General features: G+C 54.8%; 1 protein-coding gene and 1 long non-coding RNA gene across 10 annotated transcripts; one reads left to right on the forward strand and one right to left on the reverse strand.

Annotated features, from left to right (window-relative positions):
• Window positions 1–4,465: 4,465 nt before the first annotated feature.
• On the reverse strand, window positions 4,466–24,973 carry TNNI1 (troponin I1, slow skeletal type). 8 transcript variants are annotated; one of them, XM_047705286.1, is made up of 11 exons: window positions 24,817–24,973; window positions 22,964–23,046; window positions 15,669–15,721; window positions 12,189–12,225; window positions 11,549–11,552; window positions 9,967–10,008; window positions 9,195–9,326; window positions 8,174–8,263; window positions 6,803–6,979; window positions 5,760–5,869; window positions 4,466–4,828 (listed from the first exon to the last, which is right to left on the reverse strand). In XM_047705286.1, the coding sequence occupies exons 4-10, from the start codon at window positions 12,197–12,199 to the stop codon at window positions 5,762–5,764; spliced, it is 564 nt and encodes a 187-aa protein (XP_047561242.1). In that variant the 5' UTR covers window positions 12,200–12,225; window positions 15,669–15,721; window positions 22,964–23,046; window positions 24,817–24,973; the 3' UTR covers window positions 4,466–4,828; window positions 5,760–5,761. The 8 variants fall into 8 exon arrangements, with proteins under 8 accessions (XP_047561242.1, XP_047561247.1, XP_047561245.1 ...); XM_047705291.1 differs by lacking the exon at window positions 24,817–24,973 and adding an exon at window positions 20,389–20,447 and having other exon boundaries at window positions 22,964–22,968; XM_047705289.1 differs by lacking the exons at window positions 22,964–23,046; window positions 24,817–24,973 and adding exons at window positions 20,389–20,447; window positions 20,591–20,666.
• On the forward strand, window positions 20,057–26,012 carry LOC125086137 (uncharacterized). Of its 2 annotated transcripts, none has more exons than XR_007123105.1 (3): window positions 20,057–20,522; window positions 20,678–20,781; window positions 25,009–26,012. It is a non-coding gene; the product is annotated as an uncharacterized LOC125086137 (long non-coding RNA). The 2 variants fall into 2 exon arrangements; XR_007123106.1 differs by having other exon boundaries at window positions 25,229–26,012.
• The last annotated feature ends 1,114 nt before the right edge of the window (window positions 26,013–27,126 follow it).

Consider the following 27,126-nt stretch of genomic DNA (forward strand, 5'->3'; position numbering starts at 1 on the left):
GCCTGCGAAAGCATTTACAACACCCTCGTTCTTAACACGAGTGCTTGGGATAAGGATGTTCATTTTATTGCTCTTCAACTGTACATGCATTAAAAACCACAAGCGTGTGCTGGTTGCTTCCTCCAAGGACAATCCGTGGAGATAGGGCTGGTCACATGGGGAATTCCCTCATCAAGGGCAAGGGTTGTCAAGACTTCCCAGACAGCAGTGGGGGAAGGGGACGTGTCTCTCCTCCCAGAACGGACCTCGGGCTCTGGAATCCACCCCCCCACCCCTATCTACATAGCTCATAGGTCAGCTTCTCCTTCTCCAAAGAGGTCAGAGTGGGGACCCTGGCCCCAGAATAGCAGGTTTGTAAATCACACCCTGACATTTCCGTTTTATTCCCATTCCTGTATACCCACTGAGCAATTGAGCCATGCCTGACGACTCTTGGCAAAGGCAGAAAACAAATAAATGAGGTAATCCCACTGATACCCTAAAATACCCAGGGCAGTGGTTCCCAGGCTTTGGGTTTTCACCAACTAATATTTTTAAAATACGAATACCCAAATGGTGTTGATACCATTTAGTTTTGCAAAGTAAGAACTTTAAAAAACAATGACTACCTCCCCTGGAGCCAGATGTGTGCTGAGCCCCGCCAGCCAGCGGTGGGCCACATGCTCAGGTCACCAGAACTCTGCCTCTGGCTGAGATATCAAAGCTCAGCCCACATCCAGTTTTTTTTTTTTCAGGAGACTGGGGGTCCAGGGACCTATGTTTTCCTCCCAGTTATGTCTGTGACTTTGAACAAGTCACTTGCCCTCCCTGGGCCTGCAGACATTGACCATAGTTTTCCTGTGCCAGGGCCCTGGGGTTATAGAGACTCACGCTGCTCCGCCTCAGGGAACCCAGAGACCAGCTTAGGAGTTTGTCTTGGGAATCCAAGGAGCCCCCTATTCCTCAGCTCTAAAAAAGGAGCCTCAGCTGGCAAGCTTTGGGGATTTCTGAGGAGAGAGCCCCATGTGGTCAGGAGAGGAGACTGCATGGATTCCCAGCAACCTGTCCCAGTTTTCAGCAGCTTGATCACCCAGCTGGAACGAAACTGCCCCCCCACACCCTGGCTGCCCTGCCCAGATCCCTGCGGGGAGTCTGACTCACTTCGTGGGGGGCCTCTGGGGCTAATGTTTAACTCTGCTCCCTCCCTTCGCAGGTCCTTTAGCCCTGGCAGCCCTGGACACTGGGCCTGTCCTGATCGCCCTGCTGGGGGTGGGCTCCAGACAGACAGGGGCCCAGCCTCCTACCTCCCCCCTCATGGAGACAAGGACCTCGTGGGAAGGGAGAGGCAGCAGCGGGCGTCCTGAGGGCTCTGGGACAGGCAGGGGATAGCAGGTGGCATTCAGCCCTGGGCATTCCTACAAAGGAGGGAGGAAGTCCATCTCCTGCCCACCACAGGCATCCCAGGAAATCCACCATCCCTCCACCACCCCTACTTCTGGCCCTGGTCTTGGAGGAAGACCTTACCTTTGCTCAGCTGGGTGCCATTTGCATCTCCTTTGAATGTTTTCCCTTTGGGTGGAGATATTGGACTTCCTCAGCTGCATGAGCAGGGCTCTTGACCCCCAGCTGTGTCCCTTGGGGAAAGGGGCTGGTTGGGCTCTCTGTGGCAGGTCTGGTTCCAGGAAAGGACAACCCCAGAGGCAGGCTGACCTAGGCTCCAGCTGTTGGCGAGCAGCTATCAAACCCTACAACTCGGGGTGAACTAATTCATGTCTCCCAGCCAGGTGCTCTTTCTGCAATCCAAGATAAGAGTGTCTCCTTCTTAGAGTACGTGGGGGGCTCAGTCGGTTGAGTGGCTGACTCTTGTTTTTCAGCTCAGGTCATGCATGATCTCATGGTCCTGGGATCAAGCCACCCCCCCCCCCACCCCCCAGCTGGGCTCTGCCCTGATCTGGGAAGTCAGCCTGGGGATTCTCTCTTTCTCCCTCTCCCTCTGCCCCTACCCCGTGCGTGCTATCTCTCGCTCTTTCTCAAATAAATAAATCTTTTTTTAAAAAAAGAGTATCTAGGGGCGCCTGGGTGGCTCAGTGGGTTAAAGGCTCTGCCTTTGGCTCAGGTCATGATCTCAGGGTTCTGGGATCGAGCCCCACATCTGGCTCTCTGCTCCGCAGGGAGCCTGCTTCCTCCTCTCTCTGCCTACCTCTCTGCCTACTTGTGATCTCTGTCAAATAAATAAATAAAATCTTTAAAAAAAAAAAAAGTATCTACTTCTTAACATTTTGTGAGAATATATATAATGATATAATTCTGATAAAGCATTGAGCATCACTTTTATTATTACTAAGATAGTGACTAAGCGTATGGACTCTGACTGCCTGGGTTGAATCCTGGCCCTTCCGTCCACTGGCTGTGTGACCAAAGAGGGAAGGTGGTGACTTCTCTGTGCTTCTCTCTCAGAGGGGTGTTGTGAGGGTGAAATGTGAGGTTGTGAACGGTGGCACCCAGCGTATACTCGGCGGGCTGCCAGTGGGAGCTGTTTTCAGTGGGAGGCCCAGCTCCCGGCTCAGCTGCCCCTGTATCCGGTCCGGTCTTGGGCCTCCATGTGAAAAGAAGTAGAATCATGGCTCTCCAGATACCGTGCCTCCCACCCAGGGCCTGTTCACGGCTATGACTCCACGAGCAGCCTCCTCCCAAACATTGCTCTCCCCCGCAAAGCGGCCCTGTGACGGAGCCTGCCTCCTCCCTCACCCAGGCCGCCCCCAGGTCTTCGCTCTCAGGAAGTGTTTGGCCCCTTTGCCCTTGCTCTGCCCACCCAGGGGATGGATTAGGTCTAGCCCTGCTGGGAGACAGGAAGGACAAGATGTCGACCTCCAGGAAGCCTCTGTGCGAGTCTGTGGCCCTTTCCCAGAGGGCCCTCACCTTGGGTGTGTTGAGTTGGCCCCACGGGCTCAGGGCACCCAGGTGTTTGCTTTGAGTCAGGCCTGGGGCTGGTCTCCGGCGTTTGTAGGCAGGGTGGAGATCCCAGTCTGCCAGGGCCCCAGGTTAATAGTCGACTGGCAGAACTGAGGTTTAACTGAGATTTGGCTTTGGAAATTGGGGCCAGGCTCTCTCAAAGGGCTGAGCAGAGGCAGAGCAAGGAGACCATGCTTTGGACCCAGGCCACCAAGGAGGAGCTCTGAGAGGCAGGGAAGGGTAGGTTTCTGTTGCTGCCTGGGCAGGGAGCCCAACCCCATCCTCTGGGGCGCGGACTGGCCCCATCAGGTTCTTCAGCTTCACGCGCGCGCGCGTGAGCGTGTGCGTGTGCGTGTGTGTGTGTGTGTGTGTGTATGAGAGAGATTGGGTGTGTTTGTGCCGAAGGGTTTCTGTGTATGGTTGGAGTCGTGCTCTTTGCACACATCTGCCTTTCTGCCGACTGAGCTGTTTGTAGAAGAAGCCTGGGCAGATGCTGCCTCCGCTCATCCACTCAAGCTTCTGGTCCCTCAAGGGGCTGGCAGGCTGGGCAGCCCCGGGATCTAGACCCTGCCCCGGGGGGTAGTTGGCACTGTACTTTGTACTCAGCTTCTGGTATTTATGGCGAATAATACACTGGGAGCCGAGGGCGGAACAGGGAGTTACAGGGCGGGGGGAAGGGGGACTCCTCAGACTGCTCAGCCTCTCCTGGGACCAGTGCTGGGTTGGTGAAAAAGTCCAAGGGCCCCGGTTTTATAGGGTTAGTTTAGGAGTCGCCAAGACACTGCCCTGAAAAACCAGGCTCTGCTCTTCCCAGAACTTCGGTCTCTGCTCCATAGGAGGAGCATGTGGGAGGGCAGGGAGAGAGGCTGCCGCTTCCCACCATTCCACTCCAGCAGGCTCGCACCCCTCACCCTCTGGGTCCAGACATCAATGGAATGGAGGAAGAACATGACCTAGAGGACAGATCACTGTCCAGCCCACCTCGAGGCCAGTGGATCTAGAGGATATGACCTGAAGGATATGACCCGTCCAGGAGCCTGAAGAGAAAATGAGTGGGAGGAGGGGGCATGAGGGTGGAGAGAGCAGGGGTCCCAAGGACTGAAGAGCCCCAGGGGCTGCGATGGGGAAAGGAGCCACCTAGTGGCCAGACGTAGAACTGCAAAGGTGTCCCTGCAGGCGGGGCCTGGGTGCGGAGCAACTCCCACCTGGGTACCTGTGGGGCCCGGGGAGGGGCTGAAAGCACCCTGACCTCTCAGTCCAGAATAGTCAGGAACACCCAGCAGCTACCAGGGAGAGGTGATCCAGGTCTGCAGAGCAAGGGAACTGTGAAATCAAGCGGGACGAGGGGTTCTGAATGGAGAGGCCCATCTTGATGGCTGGCATCATTAGGAGGGGCTGGGGCTGCAGCAGAGGTTAGGTTCGGGTAATCTGAGCAACCCTCCGTTCGGGACCCCGAGCTCCTGCCTGGAACCACCCTCATCCATCTCTCCAGACTCCCTGTCTTCTCTTTCTTCTGAGCACTCACAGCCAGAGCTACAGAAATGACCGGGACCCTGCTTTTTAATGGAGAAGCTGTGATGCCTGGGGGCACTCTACAGGTCGGGGAAGCTGTGCAGGGCTGCAGCAGGGGGCCAAAGGGGAAGGTGCTGCCACACCTCTTCCTCCCCAGCTCAGCTAGCTGGGGTCTCTACCCTGCGAGGGAGAGGTCTTCAGACACGGCTGTGTGTCGTCTCAGGTGTCTGTTTAATCCCAGTTCCAGAGGAGGGCACTCAGGCTGGAGGGGAGAGGTGGGAGCAGGATGGAGGCTCCAGAAATGCAGGGTGGGAGGCAGAGAGGGGAGCCAGGCTGGAGGGAGGAGCGGGAAGCGGAAGCCCAGAGCACAGAGCAGCAAGCCGGCCTGTAGGGAAAAAGAGGCAGAAGCCATCTTACAGATTTCCCCATGGGACGTGCAGTTCTGGGACTTCTCACCCCTAGCACCCTCCCCCTTGCCCCCGTCCAGGCTGGACCATCATCCAGAAGGGCTTGTATAAAGCCTCAGCTTCTCAGCCCAGGGCCCAAGCTAAGCTCCCCATCCCTTTCGGAAGCTCTACAGTGGCTCCTCTCCCTCAGCTGGTTAATTCCCACTTCTGTGCTTTCCTGGCACCTCGGCCTTGAAACAGGCCCTTCTCCTGTACCTGCTAACCCTTGCCCATCTCTTCCTCAGAGAGCTCAGGGCTCTGGAAGGCCTCCTGTGCCAGGGGAAGGCAGCAGGCCTCAGCACTCTGTGGGGCTTTTATGTGGCCTAACATTGCTGCTTTCTCTAGCAATTTCCTCAGGGGTGGCAGGGGGTGGTCTTGTCTTCTCTGAATGGAACCCCCCGAGGCCAGGGACTCTGAGTTTGGGGTACTTTGCAGGAGGTATTTTTAAAAGCTTAGACTCTGAGAAAGTCAGAGCTGGAGGGCCCTCGGGGATCATCCAACCCAGTGGATCTCAAGGTCTTGGGGAGAATCACCCAGATTCTGGACCCACCCCCAGAGTTACTGATTCAGCAGCTCAGGAGTGGAGCCGGAACCTTGCTGGCGGTACCGGTACACCCTGACTGAGAACCTCATTCAGAGAACACTGATCTGATACAACCTCCAGCTTTGGAGATGAGGGGAGCAAAAACTGCCCCAAACCAGAAATGATCTGCCCAAGGTCTCCAGCGGATGGAGCCAGGACTGAGTCGACCCAAGTTGACCCCCATCAACGCACCACATTGGGCCTGACCCAGTGGCCATCGTCCTAGAGCTCCTATTGTCTATTAGAGGCTGGTGGGCCCCAGAAGAAGGGAGCTCGTCTCTAGGTACCTCTACTGTGAGGTTGGAGACTTGGCGGCGTCAAACATCTTCTTCCGGCCTTCCATCCCGGACATGGCCTCCACGTTCTTCCTCCAGTCGCCCACCTCCACGGGCCGCTCCTATGGGGGGCCACACACACATGTCGGAGACCAAGCAGGCCGGGGGGCAGCTGGGGGCCCTCCAGGCACCAGAGAAATTAGGTGAGGGGAAGTCAGCCTGTTTGACAAGAGGAAATCCCAGCACCCCTGCCCCACGGGTGAGGCCCAAGGACACATTTGGGGTAGACAAGGGACAAGCTGAGGCTTCACTGGAAGAAGGAAGGTGTGTCAACTGGGAGTTCTGGATGATCGCAACGGGGTGCCAGGGTCAGTTCCCATTCTGGTAAACCACAGCCCAGCCTTGCCTCCAGACCCATGCCAACCTCCTGGTCTGGTGCTCAAGGCAAGCTCAAGGCCACCTCTTCTAAGAAGCCTACCTCCTCCTAAACTGGCTCATTTTCCATTTTACCAGCATACAACCTGCCATTTCCTCTCTCTATGAAGCTCCTTGGGCCGGAGACCATGTCTTTCATCCATGTTCCTTCTAGAGCCTATCCATTCTGGGTACATATATCGAGTTCAATCAGCTCTGAGTGATTTGTTGCTGAATGAGTGATTGAACTCAGTTCTCCAATGTCTGTGCTCATGTGTCCAATGGCCACAATGACCTAATGACCTGCTGTCTTTTTTCCCCTCTAGTGACAGAGGGCACTATCTCCCTGGTCACCCTAATTGCACATTCTCTTCACACTGGGTGCTGTTTCTACTTTCTTACTCAGTCTGGCTTCCTCTGGGTCCCAGTTTCCTCCTCAGATTGAGAGCAGCCTGAGGGAAGGGAGCAAAGAGATTCTCTTTCTCCCAAAGAGAATCACAAGACTTCATCACTCCAAGAGGGTTCAAGAATGTTCTATCTGGCTGCCTAGCCTCCAACAGGAGCTCCTGCTTGAGGCTATGTGATGGAGTGACAGGTGACAGGACAGGGGGGTGAAAGGTTCTGAGAAGAAGGGTCCTCACCTTCTCTGTGTCTTCCTTCTTCACTGACTTCAGGTTGGCCCGCAGATCCATAGACACCTTGTGCTTGGAGCCCAGTAGGGCCCGGAGCATGGCGTCAGCCGAGACCCGGACCCGACGCAGTGGTGGACGCTTGAATTTTCCACGGAGGTCCAGCACCTTCAGCTTTAGGTCCTTAATCTGCAGGTGAGAAGGAGCAAGGGTCCAATGGCAAGGGAGCACCTCAGAGCACCCTTCCTGAGGGTCTCAGACTTCTAGGGTTCCAGCCAAAGCTATACCCCACATTCTCCAGCTTCCAGGCCAGACCCTCTGGGACACTCAGACCCACCCATCCCTTTCGGAACAGCCACAGGTGTTTGTTGATAAATGAATGAGTAAATGGACAGATAAAGCACATCTCTGTCATGGTAATGGGAATAGATGGGGCAGCCCCACCAAACTCAGCACAAGTCTGGCTTGGAATGCTCTTCGCAGTGTGGGGCTGCTTCCTCCTATCCCTGTGGCCCATTCCTGCTTCTAACTAGTCCCTCCCCGTGAGCCTTCAAAGCAGCTCATTGAGAGCACAGCCTTGACCCAGTCAGGTGGATAACCCCCCAAGTCCTAGACCCCTAGGGGGAATTCCCAGGGTGCTATCTCTGGAGGGAATTCTGGGGAGACTAGTGATGCCGCAAATCATCATTCCTGATGGGGAGAAAAGGGAAGAGAGTAGTCTCTGATCCCACTCCATCCCCTCCTCCCTGCTTGAACAAGCACCCAGGAGCAGCCTGCCAGAGCAGCAGGAGCTCTGCCCTCCCATGTTCTGCCCCACCACATGGGAGAAGAGTCTGCACGGAGCTCCTGCTCCCACACCCCACACCGAGGGAACGCTGAGCACCGCAGTTGGTGGGGGGAGTAGTGACCACCCCTGGTCCCACAACCACCACTGTGTGACCCAGACCAAAGTTCTCAGCCTCTCTGAACCTCAGCGTCCTCCTTTGTAAGGTGCAGATAATAGCACCTGCTTCATCCAGAAGCGCATAGGGAGGATCAAAGGATGCAGTGCACATGAGAGCCATCCACAAAGGGAAGAGGTTATTAACCAGCATGTGATTGTTGGTGTGGGTGAGCAAAGAGGGCAGCTCCTCTTAGACCGAAGAGCCTGTGTGGCAGGTGGGGAGGAAGGCTGTGCTTTTCATCTGTGTGATTATCCTCTCCCTGCCCATCTCCAGCCCTATGGGGCCGGACTGGAGGGGCCAGAGCTTCCCACATGGTCACTTGCTAAACCCTGCAGAAGGAAGGGAACCTAGTCCGCAGCTCCAGCATCAGTGCCCATGCCCTGCCCCCACCACGCAGCTAGCCTGGGCTAGCCATGCCCCTCCCCTCCTGCAAGCTCACCTCCCTGGTGTTGTGGAGACATTTGGCCTCAATGTCATATCTCTCCTCATCCACCACCTCCACCTTGGCGTGCAAGTCCCGGCACAGGTCCTGGGGGAAGCAAGGTTCGTCGCACAGGAACAGACAAAAGGGGAGAGGAGTCATTTGGACCCCAGCCTCCCTTTCTGCCTTCTTGCCCGGTGCCTTTGCAATACCTACATTCTGGAAAGGAGCTGAAACACCCCTTCGCTCTGAAGTTCATGGCTGCTAAAAGGTCCCTGCGTAAACCCTTTGTTTTCTGAATGTCATTGTTTTCTTTAAAAAGTTTTCTTACAACAAAAAACAATATAAGCAGGGGTGCCTGGGTGGCTCAGTGGGTTAAAGCCTCTGCCTTCGGCTCAGGTCATGATCTCAGGGTCCTGGGATGGAGCCCCGCGTCAGGCTCTCTGCTCAGCAGGGAGCCTGCTTCCTCCTCTCTCTCTGCCTGCCTCTCTGCCTACTTGTGATCTGTGTCAAATAAATAAATAAAATCTTTTTCAAAAAAATAAGCAAATTATAGAAAACTTGAAAGCTAGGTATTAAATAAAAAGAATAAACTATAAATAACAAGTGTTGCCACCGGGGAGAGGTGACCCTTGGTGACATTTTGTTGTATTTCCTTCCGGTCTCCTTTCTCTGCAGTCACTGGCATTTAAACAGTTATCTGTGTTTTTCAAACATTAAAAACCTATTTGTAGGGGAAGGACGGACATGTCCCGAGGCTCCCTCCCTGCACTTGTGAAATGGAATCTAACTAAAGAAAGGAAGGAAGGAAGGAAGGAAGAAGGAAGGAGGAAGGAAGGAAGGAAGAAGGAAGGAAAAAACGAAGGAAGGAAAGAAAGACAGAAAGAAAGGGGATCTACCAGCACCACCCCCCAGAGGCCTGTGTGAGGACATGAGACCATGAAAGGGAAGAGCCCCTTGGGAAGGAACGGAGACTGGAGCCCCAGTGTTAGTGCAGGCTCCGGCCGCCCGGGCCCGGAGCTCAGCCCCGCGGACTCACCTGCAGGGCACTGAGGGACAGGCCGCGGGTCTGCAGCGTGGGGATGCGCTCAGCCAGGTAGCGGGCCTTCTCCGCCTCCCGCTCCTCGTGCTCCTGCTCCCAGCACTCCTTGGCCTTGGCCAGCATCAGGCTCTGCACAGGACAGAGCCTGCTGAACCATGGGCCCAGGGCCCTCGTGCTCCCCACCCAGCATCAGGGCTCGAGGGGAAGGAGGACCCCAGGCTGGTACCGGCTTGGCCCCTGGCGCTACAAGCACGATATCCTCTCGTGCTGGTCAGGGCCCAGAGCAGGCAGCTCCGGGAGCACATGGATGAGATGGTCCCGAGGCCTGCAGGTGTGTGTGCGACCCACAGGTGGGCCAGGTGAGAAGGAACCCTGGGCCACCACACACAGTGTCTCTAGGCCCCCGGAGCTGTTTTCCCTCACAGTCTTCCCCGTAGCCACTTCTGGTCTGTTTCAGCCCACAGAGCTCCAAAGAGAGAAACTCTGGCCAAAATAAAGCAGGCCCTCTGGCAGCCACCAGTGGATGAACGCCCGCAAACTGGTCACTGCCTTCCCTCAGGAACCTGGGCAGGAGCCAGGTCTCCCTAGTTTCAGGTTTCCACTCAGCGACCACCTGGCTCCAGGCAATGACCAGCCTCCCTCCTCAGCCTCCTCCCTTTGGCCTCCTTCCTCTTCACCATCCCCTGACCCTCCACACCCCCGCAGAATCTCCACCACACGCCCTCTGCCTCCCACTGGCTCTCCCCCCAGAGCCAGCACAAAGCCTCACCTTCAGCAAGAGCTTGCGTGAGGCCGTGATCTTGGACTTTCTCTGATGGTGAGAAGGAGAGAGATGGGTGGTGAGGTAGAGGCTGCAGATGGGAAATCTGGTCTAGGCCAGCGTGCGTGTCCTCCAGATTCACCCCCATTATACCCAGAATCCTCGCCCCTAAAACGTCCCCCATCTTTGAGATTTAACCCCTCAAATTCGAGGAATGCTGTCGTCAGTGACCGCAACCTTGACCTTGACCTAAAGGCTGAAGCCCTCACTTTCAATCCTGGTTCCAGTGCTGGTGGGGGTCCTGTGTGAGTCACGTGACCTCTATGGCCACCTCCTTCCTCATCTATAAATAAGGACGCCGAGACCCACCTTCCTCAGTCCACAGAATTATACAGACAGAATGACATCATGGATGCTCGAGTCCTTTGAAAGGCACGAAACAGACGCACCCACTTAGCGCTCTGCACGGTAATATCCCCATACCTCGATGATCTATCATGTCTGGAAATGAGCTGTGAATTTCACACATCAGGAAGTATGTCTTGTTGCACATCACAGCTTTTTTTTTAATGTCAACACAATCCATCTTCATCTTACTCAGGTATAAAAACATTGTTTTCTCTTCTTACTAAAAAGACTTGATATATTCTTGCTCACTATGTATGCTCTCACAAGTCTTAGCTTGCGGCAGCATCCCCCGCCCCCCTGCCACCAGGGGAGAGGCCGGTAAGGAGCGTTGCTCAACACCTAACTAATGAGGCTGTGAGGCCTTCGGAGCACCTGTAGCTCCTCCCGACCATGGGCTGTTGATTCTGGCTGCTGCCAGAGAGCAGCGGTCTACTGGAACTGTGCTGTGCACCAGGAGGGCATAGTGAGCAGGCTCTAAGGGAGAAAATGGGGGAAGATGAATGGGCTTCATAGTTCATGCATGGGATGTGGGACTTCCACTCCCACTGTTCGGAAGGGTTTGTTTGTCCCTTCCTCTCCTAAAGCGGGGTTTGGGCTACGTTTCAGGTTAGGGTGCTTGTGGGAGAAGTGGCCTGTTGCCACGATCATTACCACCCACAGTTTACATCCTGTCGTGCACCCATGGCAAATGTCCGTCGCAGTGTTGTTTCCCGCCTCTTGGTGAGCTGACGGGCCACCTCGTTTGACCATCGATCAATGGCAACTCACTTTAATAGGAGCCTCAGCAAAACTGAGAAATTCATATGGCTATTGAGAAACGGTGAACTGGATTCTCTCTGAGAATCTCTGTGCCAAACATCCCTTTTGTCAGGGCTGCTGATTCCCACCCTTGTCAGATCAGAGCCCACAGCCCGATCTCTCTAGTTCCTGACCTTGCACGGGACACAGGCTGTGTTCTCAGCAGCCTCGATAAATCAGGACTGTTTCAGGGTCAGCGTTATTTGAGACCTGAGGGACGGGTAAGGACACCTCTTTGCTCCTCTCTCGATGTTTGGTCATTGGGCAGGGGTAGAATAACCCAATGGCAATCCCTTGTTACTGGACTGACTCTGTCCAAAACAGGATGCTCCCTCGGGCCTAGACAAGTGATCAAGAATGGTAAGATACCCCAGATCTCACTTACCTCGCTTCAGGCATCCATCACAGGAAGGACAGGAGGAAAGAGCAAAAGACAGAGTGTGAATAATGCAGAAGACATAAGCAACAACAGAACAACATGGACAAGCTTGGGCAGTGGTGGTGTGGTGAGAACCACACACCAGAAGGACAGCGGGCATCAGGCAGGGAGACCAGCTCAAGGGTTCCAGCAGAACAGAATACAACTCCGGTGGCCCTCTGAACTACTGGGTTCTTGCTCGGAGGCATTAGCCATTGTAAGTTGGGGTGGAGTGGTGGAGGTTCAGGGAAGCCTCAACACAGGGTTCCAGCATGGGAAAGCTTCCATCCCTGGCCTTGTGGGCAAATTCCCAAAGCTTTGTTCATCTGTTGAGCCAAATCATGACCTGGCACATGCATTTCATCTGGCCTGTGCAGACACGAACTCTGTAAGAGGCCACAGAGGTCTTCCCTAGGCAACCTGGAGCATAGGTTCTGCTCAAAGGCTAGGAGGACGCGTGGTGACACAGGGGACCTAGTACGCAGGACTGTTTCTACGTGAGAACCTGATCTCCTGGGGAGCTGCTTCGGGGTTTGAACAGATGGAGCCTCCCCTATGGGGCTGAAATCTGCGGCACAGGGGGTGCAGGGGGGGTGGGGCTACTTACACTTCAGGCATGGTGGCGGTCGAGGGGGGGGCAGCACCTAGGGGCACAAAGCAAGCAAGTTGTAACTCCTGCCTCCCACCCCAGCTGGGCCCTGCTGCTGTGTCAGCCGCCTGGCCCAGGAGAGCCAGACAACAGGAGGAAGAAATCAGACGGAATGGATTCCAACAGGTCCAGGACAAGAAAAATGTTTGCCCATTGATTCTTCTTTTCATTCATTCACTCATTCATCCATTCACTCGTTCATTCCCTCATTCGCTCACAAGACAGAGAAAGATCTTAGAAATGCAAAGAAGCACTCTAAGAACCGTAAGCGGCTCTGTTGGACGGGTACGTAGGGCGGGGGTCTGCGAACTACAGACCCCAGGCCAAACCTGGTCCCCTCCCGCCTTGTGTTGCATAAAGGGTGTAAAATAAAGAATATGCAATAGAATATACAAAACCTAAAATATTTACTATTGAGCCCTTTCCAGCAAAGTCCGCCAGCCCTCGTAGGGAACAGAATAGAATCCATAGAAATCTGTTTGAAATGTGAGGTCGTGGGCCCTCCACAACGTGCTGAGTTTAGAGTCTGTCCGACGGATGAGGGCGTCCCTGAAGTTGTGCGAGAGGGGAGAATCCGAAAGAGGGAGAGCACCGAGCAAAGATGGGATGTAGGTAACTGCCATTTGGGCCAGCTCCAGGGGGCGCTCTTCCCGCGCTGGGCCGTGTCCTTGCGCCAGGGCGGGCGCAGCTCGCGGGCACAGTGTGACTGACAGCCCAGGGGTGGGGCGGAGAGGGGGCCCTGCGCTGCACGGAGGGGCTTAAACCAGCAGGCCGGGCAAATCCTGCCGTCTACTCTCATCTTTATCTGACCCTCTCCAGGCCGGTTTTCCTCTCTGCAAAGGGGTGAGATAAATTGTCGTCCACTGAAAAAAGCTCTTAAATGCTTCGTTCAAACCAAATTTTACTTGGAAGCAAACAAATCCAAGCAATGAGAGCCAACGCCACAGGCTGAAAGGGGTACCTAGGAGCCCGCGGCCTTCGGTGAGGACCCCGGTCTGCGGAGCACAGTTCGAAGCCCCCTGACTGGGTTGTCCCGGGGATCCCTTCACCCCTGATAGATGGGGGACCCAGGCCAAGAAGGGGGTCCTTGAGGTGGCGCAGGGGGACATCCAAAGCCAGACCTGACCCACCATCTTGCCTGGGCCTGGACAAAGAGCATTCCAGTAGAGGGTGGAGTTGTGCAAAAGATCAGGGGAAGGAGAAGGACAACTCTGGCGGGAGCAGGTGTGCAAGGCAGGACCGGCATGCCGAGCTGGGTTGTGAGGTGAAGGATGGGGGAGACATGTGTATGCATGGGGAGGCGGGGGCAGGACGTGCAGGGTCAGGAGTTAGAATTTGGCCCAGGAACCTGGTTTGGTATGGGGGGGGAGGGTGGTGGAAGGGCAGAATCTAAAGGATGTTTGTAAAGTGGCTCAGTCATTTCATTCCAGAGCCACCTCTCTCCTCTCCCCGTGTGCCTGTGAAGCCTCCTCCCCTAGCCCATGAATGGGGCTCGGCCACCTGTCCCAAGTCTCCCCCATCTGTCAGAAAGCTGTCTGGGCCTCCCACCTCTGCCTCTGCCTCCTGGGGAGGGTGAGGCCTGGGGTGGAGAAGGGGGAAAGGGAGTGTGACCCCAGAGTCTCAGCTGTCACCCGGGGGCACAGGAGGAGAGGTAGGATCCAACCCATAAATTCCCCAGATATTTGGCTGAAATTAGATTTTATGACCAGCTGTTTATTCTCCACTCCTCTGAAGACAAGCAAGTAAGTCCAAAAAGAAACACGAGCTGGTGAAGAAACACCTCCAGGTCCTTCTGTCCATCATTACCGCCCTGCCATAATGCCAGTCCCCAGGGGGCAGCAGGTCTCGGCTGAGTGGGGATGTGCCTCTCCCTTGGTGGGCATTTGGCCATGATCACGCCTCCCTCAGAGAGCCCACTGTCACCAGCATGGGGCCCTCCTGGCCCAGGCCAGCCTCGGTCTCCTGCCAAGCTCCAGGGCCTGCCCCCCAGCTTGCCCCCTGACAAATGCCAGGCCCCGGGGTCCCCAGCCTGTGCTCTGATACCCACCAGATGGGACCCCTTGACAGGTCCTGTGGAAGACAAACAGAAACCTGATAAGAAGTCAGGATGCAGATAGCAGCGAATGTGAGGTCAGAGGGCTCGCATTCCATTTCCCCCACAAGTAGCAAGCGAGGAGATAATTAGAAAATCCACCGCTGGAGGGAGGGAGTGAAGGATGGCCAGGGGTTGACTCAGAGCTGGGCTTTCCCTTCCCTGAGGCCCTGTGGGGTGGACTGGGAATATCAACTAGCCTAGGGGACTGAAGCTGAGCGTATGAACGTCTGTGTGCGTAAGGATAAGTGTGTATGTGAGTGTGTGTGTGTGTGTATAGGGACAGGAGCCAATCTTTTTCACACCTGATAATCAGGGACACAAATTTCTGGTTAGGCTCATGTTCTTCCCTCTGCTCCCCACCCCCTGACCTTGGACCCCACTTCAAGGGCATCCCAGTCCTCTTTGATCATTAGCAAGCATTATATTCCCACACCCCCCACACCCTCCATCTTGAGCTCTTAGCAGGAAAGCCTAACCTCAGAGCCACTGTGGGGTCGACAGTCCCCCAATTCCAGTGGCTGGTACCGTCTCTCGTCCACCCCCCCCACCCCCCCCAGCCATGGCTCCCAATATAGAAGGTGCCCCTCTGTTTTGCCTTCACAGACTCTCGTGCCCCAACCCCAAATGCTGTCACCATTGGCCTTCCCTCTAGAGGGCCCCACCAACTACTTTCTACTCCGTGGAGCCAGGAGCAGTGGACAGTGGGGCTGGCAGTCTGCCCCCAGCGGCTCTTGCCCTGCTATACAGGTGGGTGGGCAAGGGGAGCCGAACATGTCCCTCAGAGACAAAGAACAAAGAGGCAAGATGGTTTCCTCAGTCCGCAGGGGCTGGGGGCTGGTCTTCGAGGCTCCCCCGAGTCCCACACACCAGAGCCCCTTCTTTGTCTTCTGCTGTAGGCGTTGCCCACCTTCATTGCTCGTCAGGCTCTTCCTAAACTTCCAAATGCAGCCCTGCCACCCCTCCCCACCGATTCCCAATGCCACCACCTTCCTCTGTGCGCCCTCTCCCTCTGGGACCTGCTGGGAAGCCTGGGGTATAACACAATCCACCAGGCTCTACCCTGGGGCCCCTTGAGCAACCTTGTGGGTAATTCTGCTCCTGGCTCTTAGCCTGAAAATGGGCAGTGGAGATTTTTACCTCCAGTTACAGTTTTGCAGGAGAGAGGTCATTCCTAAGGATAAAGGACTGTGGGAGCATCTTAGGACCATTCCACCGGCAAACCCAAATGCACAGGCCATGGCATAGGTCTTCCTTCTCCAAGCCCTGTGTCTTCTTTAACTCAAGCCCCGGTTTCTCTCTCTGGGCTCGACCTAGATCCGCAGTTCTGGGCTGCAACCACTTACCTCGTTCAGGTTCTGGGAGCTGGGCTGGCCTGTGTCTCACCGAGGACCGCAGACTATGAGGGGCAGACAGAGGGGAGGCTATGAAAACTATGGGCCACAGCAACTGGCCAGTAAAAATAGAACAGAGCCGCTGCCCCTCCCACCCCCTCCCACCACACATACCCCCCTCACAGAGCAGACACACCACAGACCCTCCCTGAAGACACGTGTGTCCAAGATCAGGGTTCACATAGATCCTGTGCACACAGAGGCCACCGACTGAGTCCAACCAGCACCCACCTAGGGGGACGCCAGCTGAAGAGGGGAGAGAATGAGCGGCCAGACCAGAGGAGGCACTGAGCAGTGACAGCGGGACCAGTGCATAGCCCGGGGCTCTGGTGGGGGGGGGGGCGCCAGGAGGCTTGTGGGGCCCAACAGGGGCTGGGGGAGGATTAACTGTCTCGCTGACCTACATCTCTCACAAGGAAATGTAGAAATCAGATCCCTGAGCCCATACTACAAAAGCCTAAGAGGCCTATAGACTAGATCTGGGGGTTCTCGTGTGGCTCTGGTCCATGGGCCCTAAGAGTTTGCTTGGGCTTGGGAGTGATGTCAACAGCACGGCAGGCGGACTCCAGCGAAGGTTCCTGGGGCTGAGCCGAGGGGGTGGTCGCAGCAGCACCCACCTCTATGCACGCAGAGTTCTGAGAGTCTGTGGATGCTCTGCACCCCCCTCCAAGTGAGCTTCTGGGAATCTAGGTTACCCGGGTTCCAAACGGCACCCCAAATCCCATGCCTGGGACCCAGTAAGACTAACTCACCTTCTCCCCTGCCTTGCCCTCGGTCTCCAGCCAGAATCCAGGGGGCTGGTGCCATTGGAGGCCGCACCTGTTTACTGGGTATTTTTAGAACAGTTGATGAACACATAATACCCACCCTATAGTCAGAGAAAGACAATGCCTGCTATGTTAATCCTGTGACTATTATCGTCGGTCATCTCCTGGGCCAGGCTCCCAGGCTGGGACAGGACAAGCAGGATACTGACCCCCTCTTGGAGGCCAGCCAGAGGACTCCCAGGCAGCGAGAGGTTAGGGAGCTGGTGGGGGAGAGAGCTGGTGGACAGGGGTATGCTAAGGAGACACACCCACAGTGCCTACGGAGGGACAGAAGGCCCCATCCTCCGGCTACTGCCATTCTGGTGCCCAACAGAGGCCGGTCCAATTCGGTTCTTCTCAGGTCAACTTGGGAATGCCCCCGTGCTGGAAGGCTGCCAGGGAGAAGGGACAGGGTCTGGGAAGTTGCTTAGAGGCATAGGATTCTGGGTGCAGGGCCTGGGATGGACAGTAAGGACAGACAACCACCAAGGAGCAGTGGGAGGTCAGAGAAGGGTGTGAAGGCTGGGGTGAGTCAGCTGGAGTTTAGAGCATTGGCTTGTCATGTTTATAATTTATACAAGAACTTTCTTACAAGAAGTTAAGATGCACCAAAAGAATGAATTATCTGGGGGCGCCTGGGTGGCTCAGTGGGTTAAGCCACTGCCTTTGGCTCAGGTCATGATCTCAGAGTCCTGGGATCGAGCCCCGCATCGGGCTCTCTGCTCAGCAGGGAGCCTGCTTCCTCCTCTCTCTGCCTGCCTCTCTGCCTGCTTATGATCTCTCTGTCAAATAAATAAATAAAATCTTTAAAAAAAAAAAAGAATGAATTATCTGGATAATTCTGTGTTTTGGAAGGGAAGCACAAAGAAAACATTGACAAATGGAAGAACAAATGAGGGTCAGCAGGGACCACAATGAATCACAGCCTCTGAGGGCCTTGGGGTGTCAGCCATGCTCAGTCCCTAATGGGACAGAGTGGGGCCAGGATGCCTCATCCCAGGCCCCATCGACACCCCTCCACACCGTGTGGTCCAGCTCTCCACTCTCACTTCCACCCCGACCTGTCAACCTCTTACCTGCTGCCTGTTCACAAGTGGCCTTCAAAAGTGGGACTGTCACCCCCTGTGGTCCTTGAACCTGCCCCAGTCTTCCTTCACCTGTGGACCACTCTGGAGGCAGAGGCCTCTAGGATCCGCCTGCAAGGCTGGCAATCTCTGGTGGGAAGATGCTCAGGACCCAGCTGAGGGGGCCACTGCTGGATGGCATTGGCCCTGGGCCCCACTCTCTGCCCTGACTGAGTGTGCTTCTGCAGACTTTCTCCTGCCTTCCTCGCTCACTGTCACCCTCCTTAAAAGCCACCCCCAGCTCAGTGCTTATCTGCCCACTTACCATTCTCCCTGTGGAGCAGGAGCTGCGGTCCTGGGAACGCTGAGGCTGTGTCTATTTTTTTTGCACAGACACCCACCTGGCCAGGGGAGACCCTCCCCAGACACAGAGCCAGAAATAGTCTTCATGGCCCTGTGAGATCCCCAGGTAGTACTCCCTATGGTGGGCTGAATAAGGGTCACCAAAAGTGGCCCATGTCCTAATGAACAAAATGTGAACATGTTACCTTCTAGGGCAAAAAGTACTTTGCAGATCTGATGAAATGAAAGAGCTTGAGTTGGAGAATTATTCTGGGTTATCCTTGTGGGCCCAGTCTAATCACATGGTCCTTATCAGACTGAGGCATTAGGATCAGGGTCAGTAGTAGGACACCTGATGAAGGAAGAAAGATCAAAAAAGAGAGAAGATGCTGTTATGTTGCTGGCTTGGAAGACAGAGGATGTGACCTTGAGCCAAGGAATGCGGGCAGCCTCTAAAACCTGGGAAAGTCAAGGAAACAGATTCTCCCCTCAAGATCTTCCCTCAAGAGCCTCAAGACGGAAGCAGGCCTGCCGACACCTTGGCTGTGAGACCAGGGAGACTGATTTTGGATTTCTATCCTCCAGACATGCAAGATAGCAAACTTGCATTCTTTCAAATCACTAGGGTTGTGGAAATTTGTTATACCCGCAGTGAGACCCTAACATACTCTGTAATGCCTTGGACATTTCACGAGCCCAGGACTTCATGGTTCAGGCTATGCTCAGGAGGCCAGGCAGAAAGATGGCGGGCCTGGGGGCAGGCACTCAGATCCAGTGTTCCCTGGGCCCGACAGCCCGGAGCAGACCCTCACGCATCCCTGGCCAGAATCTAGCCCACCAGGGCCTGGCCCCTTCCTGGAAGTCAGCTCTGAACTTGCCCAGAGGATGCCAGGATGTCAGAGCAGGAAGACTGCCCAGGGCAGTCACTGTCCTCTGGAGGAAAGAGAGATCCAGAGAGAAGGGGCCACACAGTGAATGGGCCAGGTCTCCTAAAGGCCAGCCCGGCACTCCGTCCCCTTGGCTACACCCAGTTGTCTCCCTATCATTCCTGCTTGAACTCTCCTATAACCCTGGCCCTGCCTTTTACCCTCACATGTGCCCTCCAGGTGCCCCGGAAAGCGGTGCCCCACAGCCAATGGGGGATCCTTCGGCCAGGCCCGGCCTGCTCCAAGGTCCACGTGAGCTGAACAACCCCCACGGCTGTACCTGGTCACCCCAGCCCTAACCTACTAGAACCTTCATCCTCCAGCTCTCTATTCTCTCCTGTGAGGTTGCACTCACTCTCTTGTGATCCCTTCTGTGAACAGTTTTGTGTGAAATGCTCAGACTGATCTCGTTCACACACCTCAACCGGCCTCATCTCCAGCCCCGCCCTGTACAGAGCCAGTGAATGGAGCTTTGCCCCCCCCCGCGCCCCCCCCGCCGCCCTTAGTCTGACCCTGCTGTAGGCCTTCTGGACCCTAACACAATGTAGGGTCACCGTGATTGACCCAGCAGCGGTGTCCTCTCTGAAACTGGGCTTCCTCATTCAGACGATTACTTTAGTGGCCTGAGGGCGAGCCTGGCCTCCTTAGGGACGCCCCCTCCCTGGGGCAAAGCTGATGGCCTTCCCTTAGCTTCTTTTGAAGTTCAGGGAGAGTCTGAGGCAGCCATGACCTGGGTCCAGGTGGTCTGTGCCCTCTCAGATCTCCCAAGACTTCCCCGCTGGATGGAAAACAGATGCAACAATTGCTGGAGAAGGAATGAGAACCAGGACTCGCCGGATCTAGGGAGAAAGGGGCCAACCCAGGAAGAGGGAGCAATTTGGGGTAGATGAGGGGAGGGGAGAAAACCTGGAGGGGTTTCCAGCCTCTGGTCCCACGGCTCCCAATGTCCCGGGGCTGGGGAGGCCACAGGGCGAGGAAGGAAGTGTCTGATCAGAGGAGCTAAGCCTTGTAAGGCTGTAGGTTGTGGAGTCAAGGCCCCATCCCCTCAGTGGTGACACCTGTCAGCCTGAATGCCTGCCCAACTGACTGTCCGGGCATTGTCTGGGAAGCCAAGGAGCCCAGATTAGCAAGTGACAAGGCTCAGCCTGCCTCCCAGGCAGCCCTGCCCCCACATACTCCAGCCATCACCTCAGCGGCCCCCAGTCCCCTCCCCGCCTTCTCCATCCACCTCCTCTTAAGCCCATCAGTTGATCCAGGGCCAGGTTTCCCCGCAGCTGTGTTCTAAGAAGAGGCAGGGCTATGGGCCGAGGAGACCAGGGCAGAAGGAACAAGGAACTAAAAGCTTTCCGATTCACCCTTCAATTTTCTGCCACAACCTAGACTCGCCATTAAAGCCTATGGCATTGGAGACATGGCCCAAGCCAGGGAATGGACACACAACTCACTAGTAACACTCCCTAGTGTAACCTCAGCAATTTAATCCTTCCCAGCCTCTACTTCACCTTCTGTAAAATGGGTCAATAACGGTGCTTACCTCAGAGGGTTGCCGGGAGGCCCAAGTGAGGTGATGTGTCTGGCGGGCTTTGTAAATATCTGGCATGAAGCGAAGGCTTGATGAACGATAGCTCTGAGGAGATTCTCACTGAAGCCTCAAGGTAACACGCCGAGGTAGGTACTATCACCAACCCATTCTACCAACGAGCAAACTGGGGGCTTGGAATGATGAAGCCGCTCACCCAAGATCCCACGGCAAGGAAGGGTCCATGGTGAGACCAGCACCCAGAACTCTGTGCTCTTTGACCAGCCCTGCCCTTGTCATCCAGGCACAGAGATACGGGCCACGTGTGTCTTCAGCCAGCAGGAGGCTTTCTGCCAGGAGTCTGGAACGGATCAACCTTGGACCCCCAAAGCCCCAACGTTAGAAGCTGTAAGTGATGCTTTGATGAGCTGTTCTCTATCTACCTAATTGTAAGAGGTCTGGCTGTGCAACGACAGATGGTGTTAGCCAGTTTCCTCTGCGCTGAGACACTATCAGGACGAGGCCTCTCCCTCCCCTCCAGAGAGGCCTGACTGGGGTCTGGGATGGGCGCTGGAAGCTGGGGAGGTCATGGCAGGGAGAGCCCCAGCAAGGCCCCGGCCCTGGGCAGAGAGCAGGCTGACCCCAGCTCGACAGCAGGCATCTGTCACACTCCCTCCTTCAAAGCTCTGCATGGTCCCCACCACCTTCCCACACCCTTGACTTCCTCCCACACCCTGCCCAAGCCTCTCATGTCCACCCTTGAGCAACCTTCTCCTCCATCTCAGCATTACCCGACCTGAGTCCTTCTCAGCCCATCTGCCCAATTCCCCTATCAGCCCAGGGCTATAATGGAGGAGGGGGACCAAAGGCCACCCCCAGTCCCAGCCCAGACCTCCTATGTGCTGCCAGCTAAGCCCTCACACCCAAGAGCCTGGGGCCGGCCCTGGCCTGGACAGGTCCCTGAAAAATAGGCTGCTTCTCCAGAAATCCCATAATAAGCAGGTGGGGTTTGGGGCCGACTCTGTGGGGTTGGGAGGGGACAGAGGTAAGAGTGAGCTGGCAAACCAGGGGTGGACCCCACGCTAGAAACAAAATCTTTGCAAAGTGGCACGTGAGCAGTCAGCAAGGCTGGAACCGGAAGCCAGCTCACTGTGTCTCTCTCCCAATTCCACCTCCCCCTCCCCCTGCCCACCCCCCCTCCACACAATGTATCCCCAACCAGGCCTTTCCTGCCCAGGTCCCAGCTTGCCTGCCCCTCCGTCCTAGCCGCATGAGTCCATTCCTGCCTCCCATCCGAATTCCCTGGCTTTCCCCTTCTGTATCTTGGAGCTTGCGGTCTTCTGAGGCAGAAACGTTTCCCTCTTCTGCTTTCAGTCAGTCGGTGGAGTCCCTGCTGGAAGCCACCTCCTCCTGGAGGCCTTCCCGGACTCCACACCCCTCTACTTCACAGGACTTCTGTCCTCGAGGCTCAGCTGGTTCGAGGCATTGCACCATCTCTCTCCAGGGATAGTTTTCTCTCCCCGCTGAGAAAGTTGTTGGCCCCAGATGGGGGCTCAGTCACAGCAGGGTGTCAGAAGAGCCCGCCTCTGCTAGCACCGTGGTTGTCAACCTTTCTCGCATTGCCTGCAGGGCTTGGCAAAACATAGATTCCCAGTCCCCAGCCCCAGAGTTTCCCATTCGCTGAGCAGGTCGTGGGTAGAGCCTGGAAATTTGCGTTTCTGACAAGTTCTCAGCTAGTGCTGACACTGCTGGGCTGGGGAAGAGATACCTTAAGAACTACCTACTATAGTTAGGCCAATTAGAAAAGGCACCCATTGTGGACAGACACAACCCTTTGGATCAATGGCTTGACTTCAACCTGCGCCACTCCTCAGCAGAGCCAGCAACACACAGCCCACATGGCCCTGACCCACCTCCTGCCTGTTGCCCTTCACCCCTCCACCCTACCCACCCCTCCAGTGCTCTAGACCCAGGGAACTCTGGAAGTCCCCACGCAGCTGCCATCCCTTCATTCACATATTCATGATGGAGGCAGCCTGGGTCCTAGGCACTGACCCAGGCCCTGGGGACACCACAGTGAGCCTCAGATCCGCCACCCTGCCAGGGCCTGGAAGCCAGGCTTGGGCACCTGGACACAGGTTTCCTGGGTCCTGGTCCTATCTCACTGCTTTCCCTCTATTCCTTCTTCCCAGAATGCAGAAGACATTGTTTTCTTCTTTGTCAGAAGGCTGAACTTAGTCCCAGGGCTAAGAGGGGATGGTGAGTCAGTGGGGACAGAATCCCAGCCTGCTGTCCATCCCTGGTGCCAAATCTGTGTCTCCTGCCGGGGACACCCCCACCTCAGACCGGGGCGCACGGCTGCCTCTTTGCCAGCATGCTCAGCCATCAGCAAGCCCCTCCTCACACCTGGGTCCCAACCCAAACCCCATGTATGTCCCTCCTTTTGTTCTTCACATCACAGAAAATGGCACAGCCTCCACCCCGAGCCAACCCCCTAATCCCAGGGTCACCCACCACTCCTCTCCTTCCCCGCTCCCCAGGATCAGTGGAGCACCGAGTCTGGTCCTGCTCCCTGCTTGGGGTCCCCAACCTGCCTCTGTCATCTTGGGTCACCACGGGTGGCCCGCTTAGTTGCAGCCTCTCTAGGATCCCCCTGCTGCCTGAACCATCTTCCTAAAATGAGGATACAGTCATGTCACTTCCCCATGTCCCCCATCAGTGGCCTCAGGATGAAATGCAAACCCCGTAATCAAGTTACATGTCCTTTGGGATCTCACTCTTGAAGCTTCCCTGACTTCCACACTCCCTTAGCTCCAGCCATACAGAGCTGCTCAAAGCTGCTGGAGCAGCAGAGGCTTCTCAGAAGGCCTTTGTCACCCACTCCACCCCCAGCCCACTGCACCTACCCTCCTCCAAATCTTAGCATTACACTGCCTCCTCCAGGAAGCCTTCCCAGACCACCCCAGACTGCATTAGGAGCCCTCGTCCAGGTTCCACAGCCCCCATGTGTCCCTCTTTCCCTGCACTTAACCCACGATGTTGAAGCCACAACAAACTTGAATGTTGACACCATGTCTTATTCATTTGTTTCCTCAGTACCCAGCACAGTGTCTGGCACATAGTAAGTGCTCAATAAGTGTTTGTTGAATAAATGAATGGACAAATGGACAACACAGAGAGAACACTTCTGACCAAAGACAGCACAGGAAATTGTCCTTTGGGGCTCAGGAGAATCCTTGCTTGTTCCCCAGGGTCCTGAAATAAGGTTGGAGTGCTCATGATTAAGGGCGCAGGGAAAGGGCTATCTGGGAAGCCATCTTGTTCAAGTTCTTGGCACCCAGAGGTCTGGGCACTCTCCCCCTGGGAGTAGCAGCCATAGCCAGTTCCTGACCTTGACTTAGGTGATGAACCACACTCCCCTCCAACAATGTGCTGGGACATACATAGAAACAACAGCTGGACAGCTGGGCCTTTGTTGATGGTAAACTTAGCCTCTCCGAGGTCATCCTGGACTATGACCACCTCCTCACCCCATGTCCAGGCTGGGGCCAGGAACATCAGGGGAAGAGGCACCAACACAGACAAAGGGCTCTGCCTTGATGCCAGGTGAACACTTAGGGCCCAGCCAGCTTCCTCCTCCCCTTGCCATTCCGCTCCAACCCCCCCTCTGCAGACTCCAGCCCTCATTCTTCACCCTCTCTCTCACCTGCCCCCAAGCCATGACTGTGGCTCAGGAATCTTGGGGAGGAATTGACCAGGAAGCGGCTTCCTGATCCGAGGCTCCAGTGAAGTTCTTTTAAGACACACCAAGGGGGGCGCCTGGGTGGCTCAGTGGGTTAAGCCTCTGCTTTCCCGCTCAGGTCATGATCTCAGGGTCCTGGGATCGAGCCCCACATCGGGCTTCCTGCTCAGCGGGGAGCCTGCTTCCCCCTCTTTCTCTGCCTGCCTCTCTGCCTACTTGTGATCTCTGTCAAATAAATAAATAAAATCTTAAAAAAAAAAGGGGGGGGGGTGCCTGGGTGGCTCAGTGGTTTAAAGCTTCTGCCTTCAGCTCAGGTCATGATCCCAGGGTCCTGGGATAGAGCCCCACATTGGGCTCTCTGCTCCACGGGGAGCCTGCTTCCTCCTCTCTCTGCCTGCCTCTCTGCCTACTTGTGATTTCTGTCTCTCAAATAAATAAATAAAATCTTAAAAAAAAAAAAAAAAAAAGACACGCCAAGGGGCTCCTGGGTGGCTCAGTTGGTTAAGCATCTATCTGCCTTTGGTTCAGGTCACGATCCCAGTGTCCTGGGATCGAGCCCCACATCAGGCTCCATGCTAAGCAGAGAATCTGCTTCTCCTTCTCCCTCTGTCCCTCCCCCCACTCATGCTGACTCTCCTCCCAAATAAATAAAATCTTAAAAAAAAAAAAAAGACCCGAGCCAAGATAAAAAATAAACTCACCAAAACCCCAAGGCTGGGTGAACCTCTTTCTGAGGGCAGAAGCTCCCCACCCCTTTTCACACTGGGGCAGAGAAATAGGAAAGCTGCTACACGCCTCTCTGTGCAAGGAAAAGGATCGCCTCCTCTGTGTCCTTCCCAGTACAGACTCCCAGCCACATGTCAGTTCCCACCCATCCCCTCTTTCCTCGCCAGGGTCACCTACAGGAGGCTTTCTGACGCAGAGCCCTGCCCTCGGGTTGCTTGCCACAAGTCCGGTAGGGGAAACGACACTGTACGTCTAGAGGGAAACCACGGGAGCAGAGGTAGGGAACCCGGACGAGGGAGTAGGGGTAGGGGTAAAACTCATTCTCCCAGCCAGAGCAGGAGGTGGAAGTTATGGCGAGCCTCACAGGACAGACCATCCCTTCCCCAGTGCTTGTCCAGGCCAGTGCCTCTCGGAGTACAGTCTGCTGACCCTTGGCTGGGCATCACTTCTAACGATGCAAAGGCTGGAGAAAGCTGCTGAGGCCAGGAATCAGCCAGGAGCACCGAACCCGTGCCCCTAGCGATCACAGTGTGCTTCCTCACGCTATGTTCCCTGGGGGGAAAGCCAGCTTTACTCGAGAAGAAACAGGAGGAAGTGTGCCTTGTCTTCAATTAAATATGGTCTGCATACACCGGGCGCATCAGCTCTCTACCAACGTGGGAGGGAGTGCAGCACTGCTCACTGCTCTTTTCATGGCGTGTCATTTTGACTTGATGGAACGACTAATTGAAAAACTCTGGTTAGTTGGACCTGAATATTTGGTAGATATTTTCTCAAAAATGAAACACATGGACCTCTCGCTTCAAAGACAACAGCTGAGTGTACTGGTGGTCAGTTATAAAATCCAGGCTTTGGGGGGAAAGTTCAAGTCTTGAAAAATTTGTATCTGCCTTTGTGAATGCAAGAGTTTCCCAAATACGCAGACTTTTCTGAAGAGATCAGGGGTGATGTGAACGAATGTGACTTTAAAAAACTCACTGTATAACATATAAAGTGTGTTAACATTTGGAACATAGGCAGAAATCAGAGTTCCAGTATTTTCCAAATGCCCAATGCATACTGCTACAAAATCACACATAGGTCAGAGATCCATTCAAAGTGTTACACAGGGGCGCCTGGGTGGCTCAGCCGGTTGGGCATCAAACTCTTGGTTTCAGCTCAGGTCATGATCTCAGGGTCCTGGGATTGAGCCCCACATTGGGCTCCATGCTCAGCAGGGAGTCTGCCTGAAGAGTCTCTCCCTCTGCCCCTCCCCCACTTGTGCTCCCTCTCACTTGCTCTCTCAAATAAATAAATATTTTTTAAAAGATTTTACTTATTTATTTGAGAGTGAGAGAATGAGAGAGAGAGAGAGCATGAGAAGGGGGAGGGTCAGAGGGAGAAGCAGGCTCCCTACCAAGCAGGGAGCCCAATGCAGAACTCGATCCTGGGAATCCAGGATCATGACCTGAGCCCAAGGAAGTCGCTTAACCAACTGAGCCACCTAGGCGCCCTAATAAATCTTTTTTTTAAGTGATATGTAAAACATGGGATTTGGGGGCATCTGGGTGGCTCAGTCGTTCAGCCTCTGCCTTCAGCTCAGGTCATGATCCCATGATCCCATGATCCCATGATCCCAGGTCCTGGGATCGAGTCCCACATCCGGCTCTCCTGCTTCTCCCTCTCACACTTCCTCTGCTGTGTTCCCTCTCTCACTGTGTCTCTCTCTGTCAAATAAATAAATAAAATATTTTTTAAAATGGGATTTTAATGTAATTGACTATGAAAACTTCATTATATCATTTCAGATTTCACATGGTAGCTAACCTTTAAAAAAAAAAAAAAACTCCCTCTCTTGGGGTGCTTGGGTGGCTCAGTGGGTTAAAGCCTCTTCCTTTGGCTCAGGTCATGATCTCGGGGTCTTGGGATGGAGACCCATGTCGGGCTCTCTGCTCAGCAGGGAGCCTGCTTCCCTTCCTCTCTGCCTACCTCTGTGCATACTTGTGATCTCTGTCTGTCAAGTAAATAAATAAAATCTTAAAAAAAAAAACTCCCTGTCAGTGAGATTCGTTTGACAGGAATCAATCAATAAGTTTCATAATATCCAAGATATTATTAAAGGCAGGATTGGCCACTGCGAGTAAGCTCTGGGGATTTGTGATTTAATAAAATGTCCCTAAAATTACAAGTCAGGGAAATTTTCATAAGAAAGTGCATGAAACAGTTTGTGCAACTGTGATTTTTATTTCCGTCCTCTGTGTGTTTCTGTATGAGAAAACTGGCATTAATCTCTGTATGCCCAGGAG

Source organism: Lutra lutra, chromosome 15 (genome assembly GCF_902655055.1).
Source record: "Lutra lutra chromosome 15, mLutLut1.2, whole genome shotgun sequence".
NCBI lineage: Eukaryota > Metazoa > Chordata > Mammalia > Carnivora > Mustelidae > Lutra > Lutra lutra.